The sequence below is a fragment of the Chionomys nivalis genome, chromosome 5, assembly GCF_950005125.1.
Source record: "Chionomys nivalis chromosome 5, mChiNiv1.1, whole genome shotgun sequence".
NCBI classification, from domain to species: Eukaryota; Metazoa; Chordata; class Mammalia; order Rodentia; family Cricetidae; genus Chionomys; species Chionomys nivalis.
The window spans coordinates 22,922,890-22,939,648 of NC_080090.1; the positions used below are offsets into that span (position 1 = coordinate 22,922,890).

A 16,759-nucleotide genomic window follows, 5' to 3' on the forward strand; every position below is an offset into this window, starting at 1 on the left:
TTGGTGCTCTGAAATGGAACCTAGTGCAGGGAGCCTTCTCACACTCCCACCCATACATGTACTTAGAGACCCTGGAACCTAAGAAATGACTTCTGTACTCAGTATAGTTTTTGTGTCTGAAAGTGAATCCTGATTGGTTTGTAGAGAAGCCTGTATGTCTAGCCTAAAAGAGTCACCAATCTAGATAATATCAATTCAGCTTGTGCACGTTCGAGTTAGCATCGCTGAAGGGCTAGGCGTGCAGAAGGAATGTGATGGCAGAGATCATGTGACCCTCCTAGTGGAAGGTTTATAAGGACAATGGATTTTCAGGGGATTTGGGAGCAAGAAGGATCTTAGAGAGAAGCTGATAGGTTGGAGGTAGGAAAGGTCAAGGGGAACAAGTTGGGTCCAAATGGGAGGTCATTTCCCACAAGTCAGGGAATCCCTGCCAGTGCCTGTCCTCTTCCCGGTCACTAGGAAGCTCTTCATGGAGGTATTTAAGCCTTGGAGGGTGCAGTGAGCTCTGTCTCTGACCTGCCTGCCTTCTTCCAGAAAGGCTAGAGTGTCCAATCTAGCAATCCCCTGAGTCAGACAGCACAGCACTCCAGAGTGTCCATCTAGCAGTCCCCTGTTCTGGACAGCACAGCATTGCATAGTGATTTATATTTTCAAAGTATTTTCTCATTGTATCATTTTATCTGCTCACTAACCTGTATAAGAAATTCAGGTTCTTTAAAATATTAACTTGTTTAAGGTCACTTTGAAAGTAGGGACTGACTTTCTTGTATATATACACTGTTCTACATAAAACAAAAAGGTTTTTTTATTTGTTTTTGCTTTTTTGTTGTTTTACATTGATTCAAATGCTAGGGATTGAACCTAGGGCTTCACACATGCTAGGTAAGGACTCTACCATTAAATTATATCCATAGCCTTTTGGTTTTGTTTTCTTTTTCCTTTTGCAGTTTGTTTACTGGCTTGCTTTGTCTTGAGGCAGGGCCTCTTTATTTCATAGCTCTGGCTGTCCTGGAATTCCCGAGTGCCAGGATTAAAGGTAGGTGTGTGCTACCACACCTCACTAAATGAGCGGTTTTGAGGGAAGAGACTAGATTGCTTTGGGAGAAAAGGGTTAGCCTAGTCTTTTACTGTGGGATGGCGGAAACACAGTGTTCTCCAGGTTCAAAGGGAAAGATGGAGTCAAGTCTTGAGTCACACCACTGGTCTTTTTTTTAGAAAACAAAGCAACAACCACTTCACGATCTATTCATAGAAAGTTAAGAAGAAATTCTGAGGGTTGCCCTTGTTTCCTGTGACCCCAAGCTGTGAGTCCTTCATTGCTTTCTTAGGTCCATGTCCTTCAGTGATGCTACTGAGCCACTCACTCACGGGGGAGACTCCTTTGTGTGGAGACAAATCACAGGCATCTACTCTGTCGTGTCCACCACTTATTTCTTCAGCCCTTTCTTCACAGCTCACACCAAAACTCTCGTCCCTTTCCCCTTTTAGAAACAGATTTCTCTTTTTCCTTCCTCCTACTCCTCCCCCACTCTGCTGCTTCTCCCCAGTCACCCAAAGACACGAGGCACAGTTTGATTCCTTCCGCATTTATTGTACAACACAGGCAGAAGGTAGAGTGGGGGCTTTAGGGTAGGCCAGTGGGCAGGAGGGGGCTCTAGGGCAGGCCAGTGGGGAGCTGGGGTAGGAAGACGGGTGCCCCACACCTCACTTAGCAGCAGGAGCTGGTTTCTCAAAGTTCATAAAGTGGCTGAAGAAGCTCATCAGATCTGCTCCGGCTTTCTTGACCAGGGGTGTCAGCTGCTCATGTGTCTTTTCAAAGTAAGCCCTGGGGAGGGGAAGGACCAGAGACTGATGTGAAGGGCCCCAATCGCTGACCGGATCTGTGTTGGTGGTGAAGGTCAGAGCAGACTGACCCAACCCAGGTTTCTAAGTGGTGCACCCTGAAGTACCCTGGAAAGTCTGGAAGAGGAGGAGTAGACCTTCCATGCAGCAAGCAGGGCATCAGACACTAGCGACTAGAGTTCAAGGTCCACTCCCTGCTGCCCCCACCTGAGGAATACACTGGATGGATCTACTGGGGTGAGGGAGGAATTTTTCTTCCCGATTTTTAAGCCTAATCTTCAGGAACCCCAGCCGCTGAGTTAAGATTCCCATGAGAACACCTGTCTTCCTATTCTCTGCAGCCCTGGAGCCCCTTGAGTCCTCTCCTAGAGACTTACTTGGCTTGGGTCTGGATCTCCGTGCTCTTGGCCTTCTCCATCAAGTCCTTGCCATAGTCAGTCATGGTCTGAAAATACTGACTGAACAGGCCCTGCAGACCCGGCTCTTCTGCCTGTCTCCGAACCAAAGCCCCTACACAAACACATATGCACCATCTTTTCATTTGGATTCCCAGCAGTGAATCCTAGTCTCCCGTCACACCCCACAAGATCCATCCCAGCTTTCAGCCGCTTCCCCAAACTGGTGTCCTGCTAGGTATTTGAGGTTTTGTTTTTTGTTTTCTGGGTTTTTGTTTTGTTTTTTAGACTTTCGAAAGGGAACGATTTTCCTCTTGGGTTCTGCTGGCACACTCATCTGTAGAAGCACGGAGAGTTGGGTAGCCATGAGCCCCAGCACCTTCTTTCCTTTGGTTTCCTTTCTCCGTATTACAAACTCACCTTCCAGGCTACAGACAGTGACGAGCAGAACAACCATCGCAAGCAGCTTCATGATGGCGGCAGTGGGAACGTAGCCTTGGAACAGTGCTGCTGGTGGGAAGGACATTGAAGTCAAATGGGCTGTAGCCCCTTTCGGAGATCCCCCCACCAGAATGCCCACACTAACTTAATTCCCATTCCTTCCACAATCAAAGCCTCATCCTCTCTGCATGTTGCCCACATCCTTGCTCCCTCGTCATACCTGTAGTGCCGCTGTCCTTGGCATCTACTCCAGGCCTGGACGGAGACAGGGCTATATACGCTTCTCCTTCCCCACCCCTGTCAGGTGATGCCGAGCATGGCAAGTCCAGAGGGGCAGAGATCATGCTGGAGTAAACAAGCTGCAGAGATGGACGGAAGAACAAGCAAGAGGGACTCTTGGTGTTCGAATGAGAGGCGGGGGTATAAACTCAGGGGAAGACCAAGATCTATCTGCTTATGTTTTATTCTTTTGGGATCGAGGGCTGAAGTTAACAGGGTTGATACATAGCAGGGAATCAGGATTCTAAGCTATTTCTCTGGGAAGTTCTGACATGAAGCCCGTAGCTCTTGTTATCTTTACCTCGCTGTGGATAGACTTCATTCCCCCAACCCTATAGGATTCATACTTTCATAGCAACTTGGCAAAGAGGTGTTTGGGAACAAAAGAAAGGAGAAAGAAGCTAGGCGTGATGGCATGTGCCTTTCTTCCCAGCACTGGGGAGGCAGAGGCAGACTGATGGCTGTGAATTTGAGGTCAGCCTGATCTATATAGTGAGTTTCAGGGCTGCATAGAGAGACCCTGTCTTAAAAAAAAAAAGAAGGAGGAGGAGGAGGAGGAAGAGGAGGAGGAGGAGGAAGAGAGAGAGAGAGAGAGAGAGAGAGAGAGAGAGAGAGAGAGAGAAGAGAGAGAAAGAGAGGAAAAGGAATTGAAATAGGAAGTGGCAGGGAATGGGGCTTAGGGGAATACAAGAACAGATACCGCTGACTCTGTCCCTTTTTGAGTTAATGTGTAATGAGAATGTGGACTAACACTCCTGGGTTCCCATCCCTATCCCCTAAAAAACAAATTCAGAAAAATAGCCTCTGCCCTCTTTCCTGCTCCCAGCTGCAACAGTTAAGAGGTTTCAGTCCAGATAAAGGTCGAAGATGCCTGGTTATTTAATCACCTTATCAGTTAGGTCCTGGCCCTTTGACCAAGCTCGAATTAGTGTGGGGGGACGACTATGAGGCGCATTCCCTAGGCCCGGAGCTCTCCAGTGGAATCAGCTAAGTAGATACTGAAAACGTTGCTACCTTTCACCTTTCGGCCCCCTAAATTTACCCTGTGTGCACTGGAATACTACTGAGAGGCAGGATGCGAACAATGACCAAGAAATGTTTCCCATTTCTAGCTGTCCTCTTGTGAAGTAGCTCTATTGTCACAGTATCGCTTGCCCCTAGCCCTGGGGGAAGAGTGTAAGGACAGGCAGTAGTCGGATTCCTGGATTTTATTAGTCCGGTCTGCAAGAAAGGAGTAACTGGAGAGGGCAGCTTCAGAAATTAGTTCTACCCACAACCTGCTCCCCTCCCTCAAACTCACACCCTTTCCTATTCTAACAAGAAGGCCTGGCTTGTAGAATTCCAGAGCGGGGGAGGTAGTGGTGATAGAGTTCTATTTTCTAGGGGAGAGCTGTGTTTGTGAGCAGCAGCCCTCTGGAGGTGTGGGAGGGCTGTGGGTATCCCCCAGAGGATTTTAGGTAGGTAGAGAGTAATGCGAACTGGTGTCTTCACAATCCCTCCCTGAGCGTCTCTTCATAAAACACGTCTCCAAACTCAAACTGTAGTTTCACTTTTCTCGGGTCCGGTTTAAGGAGCTCCAGCGATGCTGGACAAAATGCTCCCCCTGGCGTCTCGAACGCACACAAATTTTTCTCGACCTTGAAGAGGCTGGGCTATCTTAGTTACGTGGCCTCCGACTCAAGTCTAAAGTACCACCCACAAACTCCCACTTGTCCCTGCAGCGGCGGACTGAAGCTCTGGGGCCGTCAGGGCTGCCACTCTTCTGCTTCCTCCTCTCCCATTGGTCACTGGAAATTTAAGCACCTTTTTTCATCATTGGGTGGGTTGGGTCTTTGAGCGCTTCCTTTGCCCATTTCCAAGATGGCGCTTATGGCCATGCTTAGAATGCAGGTTGAAGCTATAGTTCTGCCATTACTTAATATGGCTGCCCCCATCAAGATGACCGGGGTGTGCCTAGGGGAAAGAGGCAGCAGGATGCTTTGAGATGGTAAGGGTTAGTGTTCCATTGCGGGCAGAGCCTTGGGACGTGAGAATGAAGAATAGAGAAACTAGGGAGCTAACTGAAGCCTGTGGTGGTGATTAAGAATAGATAATGGGAGAGCGGACAGGGGTGACAGGTGGGGGTGAAGGATCAACGATGGGGCGGGAGTGTGCCTGGGATTCAATTTTTCCATCGGTGTTCTCTTCCCCTACTGTTTCTTGTTGCAGGTCTAGCATTGAACCCTATGGAAGTTTCTGAAACTGGGGAGCCTGATGATGGGGGGTGGAGCCCGTGGAGGATAGAGGGAGCAATAGATTGTTTCCCCAGGCTAACCCCGACCCCTCCCTGTCCTCTGGACTAAAATGGGTAACACCCTGGGCCTGGCACCGCTGGGGACTTTACCCCGCCGGACCCCCCGTCGAGAGGAACCGCTGCCCAACCCCGGGAGCTTCGATGAGCTGCACCGGTTGTGCAAAGGTGAGGACCGTGGTTTTTGGGTGTCTTAGGTGGAAGGGGTAGAGGAGGGGAGGGTCTTGAATGCTGATGCCCCGTGATGTGAACAGAGAGATCACAGCTGGAGCATCCAGCAGTCAAGAAGGGTCAGATGTCCAAAGCAGAGCATTTTTGTTGCAGGATTTGAAAGGAGGTCATTTCCTTCAGTGCTTCATGTTGGACTGAAAGGGAGGTCTACCTCCTTGGCTGGGGGTCCTCATCTGTACTTATTCCTTCCCTTCCCCTCACTCCTTTCAGATGTATTTCCAGCACAGATGGAGGGCGTGAAGCTGGTTGTCAACAAGGTTCTGAGCAGTCATTTCCAGGTGCTCCCACTTCTCCGGCCCCTCCTCACTTCACCACCCTACCATCCCTGGATCCTCTTCTTCACACCTCTTACTCTAGTCTTAGTCAGGCTAGGTGTGACTAGTGAGGGACGATGTGGGGTCCCTTTTCCTTTCTTTGCCTGTGGGACTTGTTGCTTAAAATCCAGTGACCCTCTTCATATGTCGGAACAGTTGAGGTTTTTAGAAACACCCGCTGAATGGAAAAAGATCAAGGGTGGGATAGGGAATTGAAGAAGAATGTCGTGTTCTCCATTGTCTCCTCTTTCCTCAGGTGGCTCATACTGTGCACATGAGTGCCCTGGGCTTGCCAGGGTATCATCTCCATGCCGCCTACGCAGGGGACTGGCAGCTTAGCCCCACTGAGGTGAGGGCTCCACCACATTTGCGTCAACTCCCTATTCCCTCACGCGGGCGTAGGTCTTGAGGAGGAAATGTATGTGCTGTCAGGAAAACCATTCAGCAACTTTGTTCTCTGCAGCTCTTCTGAATGGGACAGGGTAGAGAGATACTCCTGTGCAAAGATGCCTGCGTTTGTCTTTGAAGCCCACCAGGGGGCACTGTGTGTTGTTACGGAAATCCCTTAGTGTTCCTGTTTAGGTCAATAAAAACTACCTACCCATCTCAGCCTTACTGTCTACACTCCTTAACAGGTGTTCCCCACCGTGGTGGGGGATATGGACAGCAGTGGCAGTCTCAACGCCCAGGTCTTGCTTCTGTTGGCAGAGCGGCTACGAGCTAAGGCTGTCTTCCAGGTGACCCACAGTTCCTGCCTCCATCCGCTGAGGCACCTCTCTCTCTCTTCCATGGGTATCCTGCCTCGGGAGTCTAGGGGGAGGAGCAGAGGCAATATTGAACATAAAAAGGGGGAAGGGTATTTTATTTCTTACTCTCCTCCCCAGACACAGCAGGCCAAGTTCCTGACGTGGCAGTTTGATGGCGAGTATCGGGGAGATGACTACACAGCCACTCTGACCCTGGGAAATCCTGACCTGATTGGGGAGTCAGGTGGGGAACTAGGATGGAGTTCTTTCTTGCCTGTCCATTTGCAAACAATGTCAGTCATGCCGTTTCATCTTCAATGTAGTTTGGGGATTAGAAAAGGAACTTTTCTGGGCAGGCCAGAGTGGGGATGACTGGATGGTAGGGGCGCACACCTGACTCTTGTCTCCTTACTCGCCCACAGTGATCATGGTTGCTCACTTCCTGCAGAGTGTCACCCAACGGCTGGTGCTAGGAGGAGAGCTAGTTTATCACCGGCGACCAGGTGAAGAGGGGGCCATCTTGACTCTGGCTGGGAAGTACTCAGGTACGGAGCCAAGTGAGACCGTGGTGAGGGGGAGCGACTCTGGGCTTTTCTGGGGTTCCTTGCCCATGTCTATTACAGCAACTGTCTTTTCCCTTTATACTTTCCCCCCCCAGCTCTACACTGGGTAGCGACGTTGAATGTTGGGTCAGGTGGGGCCCATGCAAGTTATTACCACAGGGCAAATGAACAGGTAAGATTACTGACCTGATCAGCTATCCTAGTTGGTCAGCGAGAAACTCTGCCCCTAAGGACCCCCCAGGCTCCTAGCCTATTATTCTTCCTACCCTCATTTTGGTATACATTTCCACACATGCGCCCAGCTTGCTGCTACCCTGTTGGGACTCTTCTGGTATTCAGGGTGATGGTTCCTCCTCTCGTTTTTGTCCCTGCTTCCCAGGTTCAGGTTGGAGTGGAGTTTGAGGCAAATACAAGGCTACAGGATACAACCTTCTCCTTTGGTTACCACCTGACTCTGCCCCAGGCCAATATGGTGTTTAGAGGTGAGGATTATTGTGACATTTGGGACTGGTGAGGGATTTGAGGTTACACAGGGAGGGAAGAGGCTCTACCTTGCTTCTGTTGACTCCTTACTCCAAGTCCTGCTATACAGCCTGACCAGTGTCCTCTTGCCTGGCAGGCCTGGTGGACAGTAACTGGTGTGTTGGTGCTGTGTTGGAGAAGAAGATGCCCCCCCTGCCCGTCACTCTCGCCCTCGGAGCCTTCCTCAATCACTGGCGCAACAGATTCCATTGTGGCTTCAGCATTACCGTGGGCTGAAGTGGTCCTGGAGGCGACCTCCACACAGCAGCTGGAACCTTTGAGTCAGATGCCCTAGGGCCAGAGACTAACTAGGTCCCTCTCCAGAGCCTACCTTGCTGATGACTTCTAGGTCCCATGGGCAGAGTAGGGGGCAGGACCGTGTCGTCCTCGGAACTGAAGCTGCCATACGATCACTTCCCCATGAGGCAGTGGTTTGAGGTTCCCAATTCTGCCATCAGCCCCACTATAATTTTCCACATCTCTATGGCTCTGGACTGAAGGAGAAGGATTAAGGGATGTATCTGGCTTCCCTCACCCTACTTTCTTCTTTATTATTTTTATTTGATTAAGGTATTAGCTTCTTCTTCAGAGCAGAAAGATCTGCATGGGATTCACTTCCTATACCATTTCTCCCATTTTCCATCCTTCAGCCTCCCAAAGTTGGGAAAATAGCGTTAAAGAGCTAAATCTTTGGCCATAGAAAGACCAAAGAATGGGCCCACCCATTCCTTGAAGGACCGTCACCTCCTAGCCCTGAGACTGCCTCTTTTCCCATCTTCTGTGTTTCCAGAGAACCGCTTTGGTCCTATGGTCACCCCAACTCCCCACTCTCTGCCCCCTGCCCTGTCCACACGCCATGGATGAGCGCACGGAGAGACAGATACTGTTCAGTGTTTCATTGCTGCCACTGAGTTCCTTTTAGCTGGTCCCCATCTTGGGCACCAGCAATTTCCCCTTGCCAGTCCAATGTATCCCAGGAGGTCTGGGGAAGGAGGCCAGCCTGGGCCTCAGCTGAAGATTTCCCCAAGCAGCGGCATCATAGCAGACAGTCCCTGGATGCGTTGTATTTCATACGAGTATGCATTGTTTATGCTCCGGAGCTCAGCCAGCAGGCCCATCAGCTTTGCATACAGAAACCTTTGGAAGGAGTAGTAGGGTTACCAGGGAAAGAAGAGGGAAATAAGGCAGCTGGGAGTCTCGTCCTGAAGCCCCAGTCCCCCGAACTGTCCCCCCAGGAGGTTGAGTCTGAACATTAGAAAATCCTGCTGTGGATGGCACATACTACATTTTGAAAATGTTCAGAAGTCCCCAAGAGGGCGTCTCTCAGCACTGTCTTCCTTCTTTGTGCCTAGTTTTTCCTGAACCCAGGGCTTAGAGGTCAAATGTAAAGAACTAGACTTGGCCAAAACTTCAATTGTATAGAACCTGAAGGTGGAGCCTTCTAGATGGAGTTCTAGAAGGCGGGTGTGTTGTTCTATGGTATAAAACATCCCCCTCTTAGCAAACTGATTTATCAAGGAATGAGCAGAACAAAAGTGACATTAACTTCAGAGCCTGGACTCTTGAGCCAGGGACAGGCTTTGCCCATGAAACTGTGAATGACTATAACTTCAAATGGAACTGAAAAATTCACGGAGTTGACCCAAGGGAAAGGAGAGGGCCAAAAAGAAGAATGAAGTTGGAGAGGAGGTGATGGCTATCACCAGTCTCAGGAATGCTATCACACAGGCTATGAGCTACTACTTTGCATCTCTACTGAATAAAAAAAAAAAAACTTGGAAAAGTGAGAAGGAACAGCAGTGTGCACAGTTTGGGTACTGGAACTATGTGTGATAGGGGTGGCCCAAGGGAAGATCTAGGTTCCAGAAGGAAACAACGGTAAATGCATTCATTCTGATCCCAATGTTTCTCCAATCCCTTCCTTCCCCCGGTGCAGCCCGTGAGTCCCCAGCCTCCTACCTACCGACTTTGGGGCCTCTGCTGTTCCATGATGTAGTTGTTCAAAATCAGTGCCATCTCTTCTTGCAGCTGATCAATCTCTTCTCTCTGGGTGACTCCAGGCCTGTCTGAGATAGGAAAGTGGGAAGGTCAAGGTGGCAGGGACCCAGGTGGGGAGCCTCATGTGGTACAGGGACTGAGAATGCTATAGATCCACACTGTGGGCTGGGAAGCAAGATAGTCAGGGATGGATCAAAGGGGCTGAGAGTTAGTTCCTTGGCTTTTGGATGATTCTCACCAGGAGAGAAGAGGGCCATGGCAGCCATGAGCACATACTCGGGCTCCTGGAGTTCCAGTCGTTTCAGTGTCCCATGGAAGCGGATGATCAAATCCAAAAATTCCCACTGGAACCCTACTGTGAGAGGCAGTAGGCTTAGGAGCCTCCTGGTCACGCTTCATACTTTATACAGCCTGTGCTGTCCCTACCATCTTACCATGGGCTGCATCTTCCATGCTGTAGCATAGAGGCCCACAGAGGAAATTCTGCGTTTGAAGACAGAAAGTAAGGTTGAGTGAGATGTGCAGTATTTCCACAGCTGCTCCCTTGAGGAGGGAGATCTGGTCTTCCATGGGTAGGGCCCTGTGTGGGGCAGAAAATAAGGGCACTTTAGAATTAGGCTTGCCCATCAAAAGGCCCGACTGACATACCTAGTGCTCAGAAAGGCCAGTGGATATGTGACTTTTATCAGAGCCTTGTATGGTTTATGAAGCACTTCCTGAAAGACCATATGGTACTCACCGAAAAAGGGGCAGTTCCTTGGTAAATTTGATAATCTGCTGCACCATGAAAGTATTGATATCTGCAAAGTGTGTGAGCAGTGGCATCACGGGGACCAGAGTGGGGAAGGGCCGGTGATAGGCGAACAGGTGGGCTGGAGGCTGGAAGAGTTCAGAGCATGAGTGAGAGGCCTCAGCCTTGGCCGTCCTTTGGGTCTCACCAGCCTTAGAAGGGTTTTTGGCTGAGGAACCTGCCCACTCTGGGGTTCTGGAGATCTGTCCTCTGTCAGGGCATGGTAATAACTCCCTCAGGCACCCAGGACAAATCCTGTAAGTTCTCACCCTGAACTTTACTAACTGGCCAAACATGGGGACCACATGGCGAGTGTGGGCCCCCAGGAGGGTCTGGACCAGCTCTTTCTGCTCCTGACTCAGCTGCAGGGATGCTTTCTGTGCCCGCCGCTGTGCCTGCCTGGCTCGCCGCAATGCCAGGGCTTCTGCTGACAGGATCACTGTGGCAGGCAAGAAAGACGACGACATAAGTTGAGAGCAGCAGAGAGCACCTTTCTTCTGCCCCTTGAGACGAGACTACTCAGTCTCCCCGTGTAAGGACTGAGGAAGAAAGGAAGGGTTCTGAGGCTTCCGTGGACTTCACTGAACCAGTGTGTCTAGGCGGCAGGGAGTTCCTGCGCACATCTACTGACCTCGTATTTATCAGTGACACACTGCAGCAGGAAACAGTGCACCATGGGAAAGAAGGGAAGGGTGGAGAGTAAAGTGGGAAGGGGAGATGTTTAGCTCCTTGGGAACGTTGAAGAAGGGTCTTCATTTTGAAAATGTCACTTTAGATTTGCATAGCATTGTACTTTCAAAGGTTCTATGGCTAGATTTCACTGGCTGTAGCTACTCTAATTAGACAGGGCAGGCTTCGTATTTCTCAGAAGCGTAGACTCCAGCAATACTTCCACAGCCATAAAATAAGTGAGACAGGCGGAACTCAAGGCAGTGCCATTTGGCTTCTACAGTGTCCTTTCCACCCGCTCCATGCTGGAAAGAGTGTGATATGGAAGTGCTGGAGTTTGAGAGGCAGATGGGCTTGATGCCCAAGTGTGACTGTGCTGTTTAGCTGACAGGCTGAAGCTGTGGGAGGCCAGCTGCATTATCTGTTGGGAGCACAGCACAGTTACCTGGCACAGAGAACGCAGCAATGAATAACTAAGAAGTTCCTATAAGAAGACGGGTACTGCCGGGCAATGGTGGCGCACGCCTTTAATCCCAGCACTAGGGAGGCAGAGGCAGGCGGATCTCTGTGAGTTCGAGACCAGCCTGGTCTACAGAGCTAGTTCCAGGACAGGCTCCAAAGCCACAGAGAAACCCTGTCTTGAAAAACCAAAAAAAAAAAAAAAAAAAAAAAAAAAAAAAGAAAAAAGAAAAAAAAAAAAAAAGAAAGAAGATGGGTACCACGTACTCCAGAGATAGAAGAGAAGAGGCAAGCAAGCCAGGTGACTTTGAAGGGGAAGGGCATTTCGGGGAGAGGAAATGGGGAAGTCCTGGGGAATAGTAAGCTTGCTGCGCTCGAGGACAGCACAGAGTCAGTGTGGCTGGTATGTGTTGAAGGGGCTTAAGAGACAAAGTCTGAAGTAGGATATGTACGAAATCATGTACCTTAAAGGAGATTGGAGCGGGGAGAGACTGGAGAAATGGCTCAGGGTTAAAAGCGCTGGCTGATCTTGCAGAGGACCTGGGTTCAATTCCCAGCACTCACATGGCAATTTATAGTCATCTGTAACTCCAGTTCCAGGGGATCCAACATGCTCTTCGAGCCTCTGTGAACACCAGGCATACACAAGGTGCACAGACATATATGCAGGTAAACACTTATACACATTAAAAATAAAAAACTTACTTTTAAAAAGAGAGACTGGAAGTTTTGGGAACCATGGCATAATCTAATTAAGTTTCAAAAAACTTACTCTGCCTGCTATGTGGAACACGAGCTATTAGGTATACCAAAAGCAGAGAAGCACACTCAATGGCATCCTGGGATGGTAGGGGGCCAACTCACTGTCTTTCCTCATGCCAGCGTTTAGACACTTCTGCAACCTGCAGGCTGGACAGTGGCGTCTCTGGGCTTTGCTGACCTCACAGCTTCCAGAAAATGGACAGATGGGACCAGTGTTTTTGCTGACTGTTCGTCTGCGAGACAGAGAAAGACACTGCAGGATCTGAGATGGCAGCGAAGCAGGCAGCTGAGCGTAAGAGGAGGCTGGAAGGGTATGAAAAGGCTAACTGGTTTAACAACAGGCTAATCTGAGTTGTGTCCAAAGGTCCTCAGAAGCTGCTGGAGCATTTTCACGGGGAAGCGAGCCCTCACTGTGTAGTACTAACTTGGTCCTGGGCAGATGATGTGTACTACACAAGTGCTCTTGACTAAGAGGCTGTGCCTCTAGGACAAACGGTTGGCCTGCTGTTCTATTGTCATCGGTTCCATACAGTGTTGGGGGCAGCAAAACTGAGGGTGCTAGACACAGGACAGTACAGCTTGGCTGTGAGTATGACAGCCCCATAAGCTTGGAGATGGGCCAGCGTTTCAAGGCGGCCCGATAGGAGTGCGGAGGTTGTTTCTGATGGGGAGAAAGCATTCACCTGAAAAAGCCTTTGCAGCCCTCACAAGTCAGGGCATGGAAATGATAGCCCGTGGCTCGGTCTCCACACACCACACAGTTCCTCGGCTCATATTCCTCTCCACTGGCCATGGTTTCAAGTGTTAGCGTGGCTGTCATGGTCTCCTGGATGTGGGAGGAAGTTAACAGTCAGCTCGGAAACACACTAGACTCTCTTCCTCTTCTTCGGCGGGATCCCTTCCCAAGACTACCTATCCTCCACCCGATACCAGCACCGTCTGCACTAGCAGAAGTGTTGTTTTCGGTCTCGGGCCTTCCACAGATTACCCACCTGTTTCTCTTAGGCAGCATGCCGCATACAGGCCACCGAATCTCTCCCCAAGCCTCCACGCTGACCCTACTCTCCTTGTGATCTCAGGAGCTGCAGGAATTTGGGATTATCCTCGGTACCTTGTCTCTAGGTCTCATGCATGTGACCTCCGGGTACTCTTTGTGCCATATGTAGTAGGTAGGATGCAGACTCTGGACCCAGGGCAAAGACCTGAGGCGGGAGGTTTTCCTAAGCATGTTCCAGCTGTTGGTTGGTAGCAGATGGGGAGGGGCTATGATAGGTGGGGCCCTCACAGATCATTGAAAACTGCTACTTGTTTTCCCTACTGGTGAGCTTTAGGCTAAATCTACAGCCTTCTCTTTACGTGGATCCTGCATAAAGTGAGGAGAGATGAAGAGGGAGAGAGGGCAAGTTTTTACACATGCAGTATGCCAACAGTCGAAGGATAGCTATAACAATTATACCAGGCTCTCAAAGAAATTTATTTATTTATTTTATGTGCAAAGTGTTTTGCCTGCATGTATGTCTGTGTGAGGGGTGTGAGGATGTTGGATCCTTTGGAACTGGAGTTACAGGACTGTTATAACCTGCCGTATGGTGCTGGGGATTGACCCAGGTCCTCTGGAAGACCAGCCCAGTGCTCTTAACCACCCCCCACTTACTTAATTCCTTTTTTCTTCCCTTCCTTCCTTCCTTCCTTCCTTCCTTCCTTCCTTCCTTCCTTCCTTCCTTCCTTCCTTCCTTCCTTCCTCCCTTCTTCTCCCCCTCCTTCTTCCTTTTGGCTTTTCAAGACAGGATTTCTCTGTGTGTAGCCTTAGTTGTCCTGTTACTTACTCTGTAGACCAAGTTGGCCTTAAACTTACAGAGATCAACTGGCCTCTGTCTCCCAAGTGCTTGGATTGAAGGTGTGTGCCACCACCTCCCAGCTCTTTCTTTTTTTCTTTTCTTTTTTTTTTTTAAAAAAAAGATTTATTGATTTGTTTTTTCTTTTAATGTGTACACCTAGTACACACAGAGATTGAAGAACGTTGTCTGATCTTCTGAGACCGGAGTTAAAGGCGGTTGTGAGCTACAATGTTCTGTATTAGGAACTGAACTTGAATCTTATGCAAAAGCATTAAATGCTCTTACCCTCTGAGCCTTCTCTCTAGCCCCATAAATTTGTTTAAAAAAGACTTCAGGAGATTAAGAATTTAGGCATAAAGTCAGAAGAGATATCTCTTCCCTGCTTGGGATGACTGAGATATGAATAAAAGTGAACCCTAGGTGGTAGAGCAATAACTCAGTCATTGAAGTGCTTACTATGCAAGCAAGCAAGGGCCTGGGTTTAAATCCTAGAACCCACTTTAAAAAAAAAAGTTTTATTTATTTTTTTATTTTGCGTTTTTTGTTTTTTGTTGGACCACGACAGTTTTTGCCTACATGCATGTCTGTTTAAGAGTGCCAGATCCCTTGGAATTGGAGTTACACACACAATATTGAGTTGCCATGTGGTTGCTGGGAACTGAACCCAGGTCCTCTGGAAGAGCAGCAGTGTTCTTAACCCGCAAGCCATTTTATCAGACCCAAACCCACATTGTTTTAAAAGGCACAGTGGGATGTTGTGGAATATTACTTTACACTGTGTGAAGATGTGTCACTATGATGGTTTAATAAAAAGTTAAATAACCAATAGCTAGGCAGGAGGTACAGGTAGGACTAATGGACAGAGAGAGAACTCTAGGGAGAAGAAAGGCAGAGATGCCAGGAGATACAGAGCAAGCAGAATGTGCAGGAGGAGAGGTAACAGCCTTGAGTCATGTGGCAGACACAGATTAATATAAATGGGTTAATTTTTTATAAGTTAGTTAAGAATAAGTTTAAGCTAAAGGCTGATCTTTTATAATTAATGCTATGTCTTCGAGTCATTATTTGGGAGCTGGTGGAGCACATAAAGACTCATTACAGGGGGACATACTTGTAATCCCAATGCCAAGAAGGCAGAGACAGGTGGATCTCTGGGGTAAGTCTAGCCTAGCTGGCAAATTCCAGACCAGTGAGAGACTGTCTCAAAAAACAAGGTGGGGCTGGCATAATGTCTCAGTGGATAAAGGCACTTGCTGCCGGGCATGATGACCTCTTTGATACCAGAATCCACATGGTGGAAGGAGAGAATTGGCCCCCTGCAAGTTGTCCTATGACCTCTATCAGTGCTCAGTGGCATATGTCCACCCTTTCCCAAATAAAGGAATGTAAAAACAACAGCAAAACCCCTTACAAAAAAAGCGGATGGCACTTGAGAAGTTAATGATACCCAAGATTGTCCGCTGGTTTACACATGTGCCTACATACACACACACACACACACACACACACACACACACACACACACACACGACTCTAATAAGTTAGAAGTAGTTGAACTTGATTTGGGAATTCTTGTCCTAGAGCTGAGTTCATGGGTTGTGTGTGACCTGTGTGATTGATAACACAGGACCTAGCAGTCAGAGGATTCCCATACTTGGTTCAATTTTATTGTTGCCATGTTGATTTTATTTGTATGTTTGGTTTGGTTTTTCAAGACATGGTTTCTCTATGTAGCCTTGGCTGTCTTTGTAGACCAGGCTGGCCTTTAACTTGGAGATTCACCTGCCTTTGCCTTCTGAGTGGTGGGATTAAAGGCCTGAACCACCACCCGCCTAGCTCAAGGAAACTATTATTATTATTATTATTTTTTTTTTTGGTTTTTTGAGACAGGGTTTCTCTGTGGTTTTGGAGTCTGTCCTGGAACTAGCTCTTGTAGACCAGGCTGGTCTCGAACTCACAGAGATCCGCCTGTCTCTGCCTCCCGAGTGCTGGGATTAAAGGCGTGCGCCACCACCGCCCGGCAAGGAAACTATTATTAAAGAAAAAAAAAAAGCATTTAATTGGTGCTTGCTTACAGTTCCAGGGGTTTAGTTCATTATTACCATGGCAGGAAGCATGGTGCTATGCAGGCGGATTTGGTGCCTGAGAAGTAGCTAAGATTTCTACGTCCAGATTTGCAGGCCGGGGGAAGAGGGGGAGCAACACCGGACCGGCTTGGCTTTTTGAAACCCTCAAGCCCAGCCCCATTTGTAGCAGGCTTTCTTGGACCACCAGCCCCCAAATCATGACACAGAAACTTATTATTAATTATGAATGCTCAACCTTAGCTTAAGCTTGTTTCTAGCTAGCTTAGCTTAAATTAGCCCATTTCTATTGATGTGTGTGCTGCCCTGAGGCTTGTTTACCTCATCTGTGTACTGTTCATCCTGCTTTCCTGCTTCCTCCTGTCTCCGCCCTTCTTTTTCCCAGCATCTTCTGTTCTTGGAAATCTTGCCTAGCTATTGGCTGTTCAGCTTTTAATTAAGCCAGTTAGAGTGACACATTGTCACAGTGTGCAAAAAGATTATTCCACAACAGTTAGTCTTAAAATTATTTATTTTATATGTGTGTGCATGTCAGA

General features: G+C 48.6%; 3 protein-coding genes across 10 annotated transcripts; 1 reads left to right on the plus strand and 2 right to left on the minus strand.

Moving 5' to 3' along the window:
- Window positions 1–1,589: 1,589 nt before the first annotated feature.
- Window positions 1,590–4,533, minus strand: Apoa2 (apolipoprotein A2). Of its 2 annotated transcripts, none has more exons than XM_057770574.1 (5): window positions 4,437–4,533; window positions 2,899–3,037; window positions 2,658–2,744; window positions 2,220–2,352; window positions 1,590–1,825 (listed from the first exon to the last, which is right to left on the minus strand). In XM_057770574.1, the coding sequence occupies exons 2-5, from the start codon at window positions 3,020–3,022 to the stop codon at window positions 1,705–1,707; spliced, it is 465 nt and encodes a 154-aa protein (XP_057626557.1). In that variant the 5' UTR covers window positions 3,023–3,037; window positions 4,437–4,533; the 3' UTR covers window positions 1,590–1,704. The 2 variants fall into 2 exon arrangements, with proteins under 2 accessions (XP_057626557.1, XP_057626556.1); XM_057770573.1 differs by having other exon boundaries at window positions 2,658–2,747.
- A 295-nt stretch (window positions 4,534–4,828) lies between these two features.
- On the plus strand, window positions 4,829–9,476 carry Tomm40l (translocase of outer mitochondrial membrane 40 like). Its single transcript, XM_057770466.1, has 10 exons — window positions 4,829–4,944; window positions 5,166–5,415; window positions 5,689–5,756; window positions 6,049–6,141; window positions 6,428–6,529; window positions 6,677–6,782; window positions 6,961–7,083; window positions 7,197–7,273; window positions 7,481–7,583; window positions 7,721–9,476. The coding sequence occupies exons 2-10, from the start codon at window positions 5,301–5,303 to the stop codon at window positions 7,858–7,860; spliced, it is 927 nt and encodes a 308-aa protein (XP_057626449.1). The 5' UTR covers window positions 4,829–4,944; window positions 5,166–5,300; the 3' UTR covers window positions 7,861–9,476.
- On the minus strand, window positions 8,591–13,313 carry Nr1i3 (nuclear receptor subfamily 1 group I member 3). 7 transcript variants are annotated; one of them, XM_057770461.1, is made up of 8 exons: window positions 13,294–13,313; window positions 12,404–12,534; window positions 10,681–10,850; window positions 10,361–10,500; window positions 10,056–10,201; window positions 9,860–9,976; window positions 9,587–9,689; window positions 8,591–8,760 (listed from the first exon to the last, which is right to left on the minus strand). In XM_057770461.1, the coding sequence occupies exons 1-8, from the start codon at window positions 13,311–13,313 to the stop codon at window positions 8,631–8,633; spliced, it is 957 nt and encodes a 318-aa protein (XP_057626444.1). In that variant the 3' UTR covers window positions 8,591–8,630. The 7 variants fall into 7 exon arrangements, with proteins under 7 accessions (XP_057626444.1, XP_057626442.1, XP_057626441.1 ...); XM_057770459.1 differs by lacking the exon at window positions 13,294–13,313 and adding an exon at window positions 12,985–13,121 and having other exon boundaries at window positions 9,860–9,973; XM_057770458.1 differs by lacking the exon at window positions 13,294–13,313 and adding an exon at window positions 12,985–13,121.
- Between the last annotated feature and the right edge of the window lie 3,446 nt (window positions 13,314–16,759).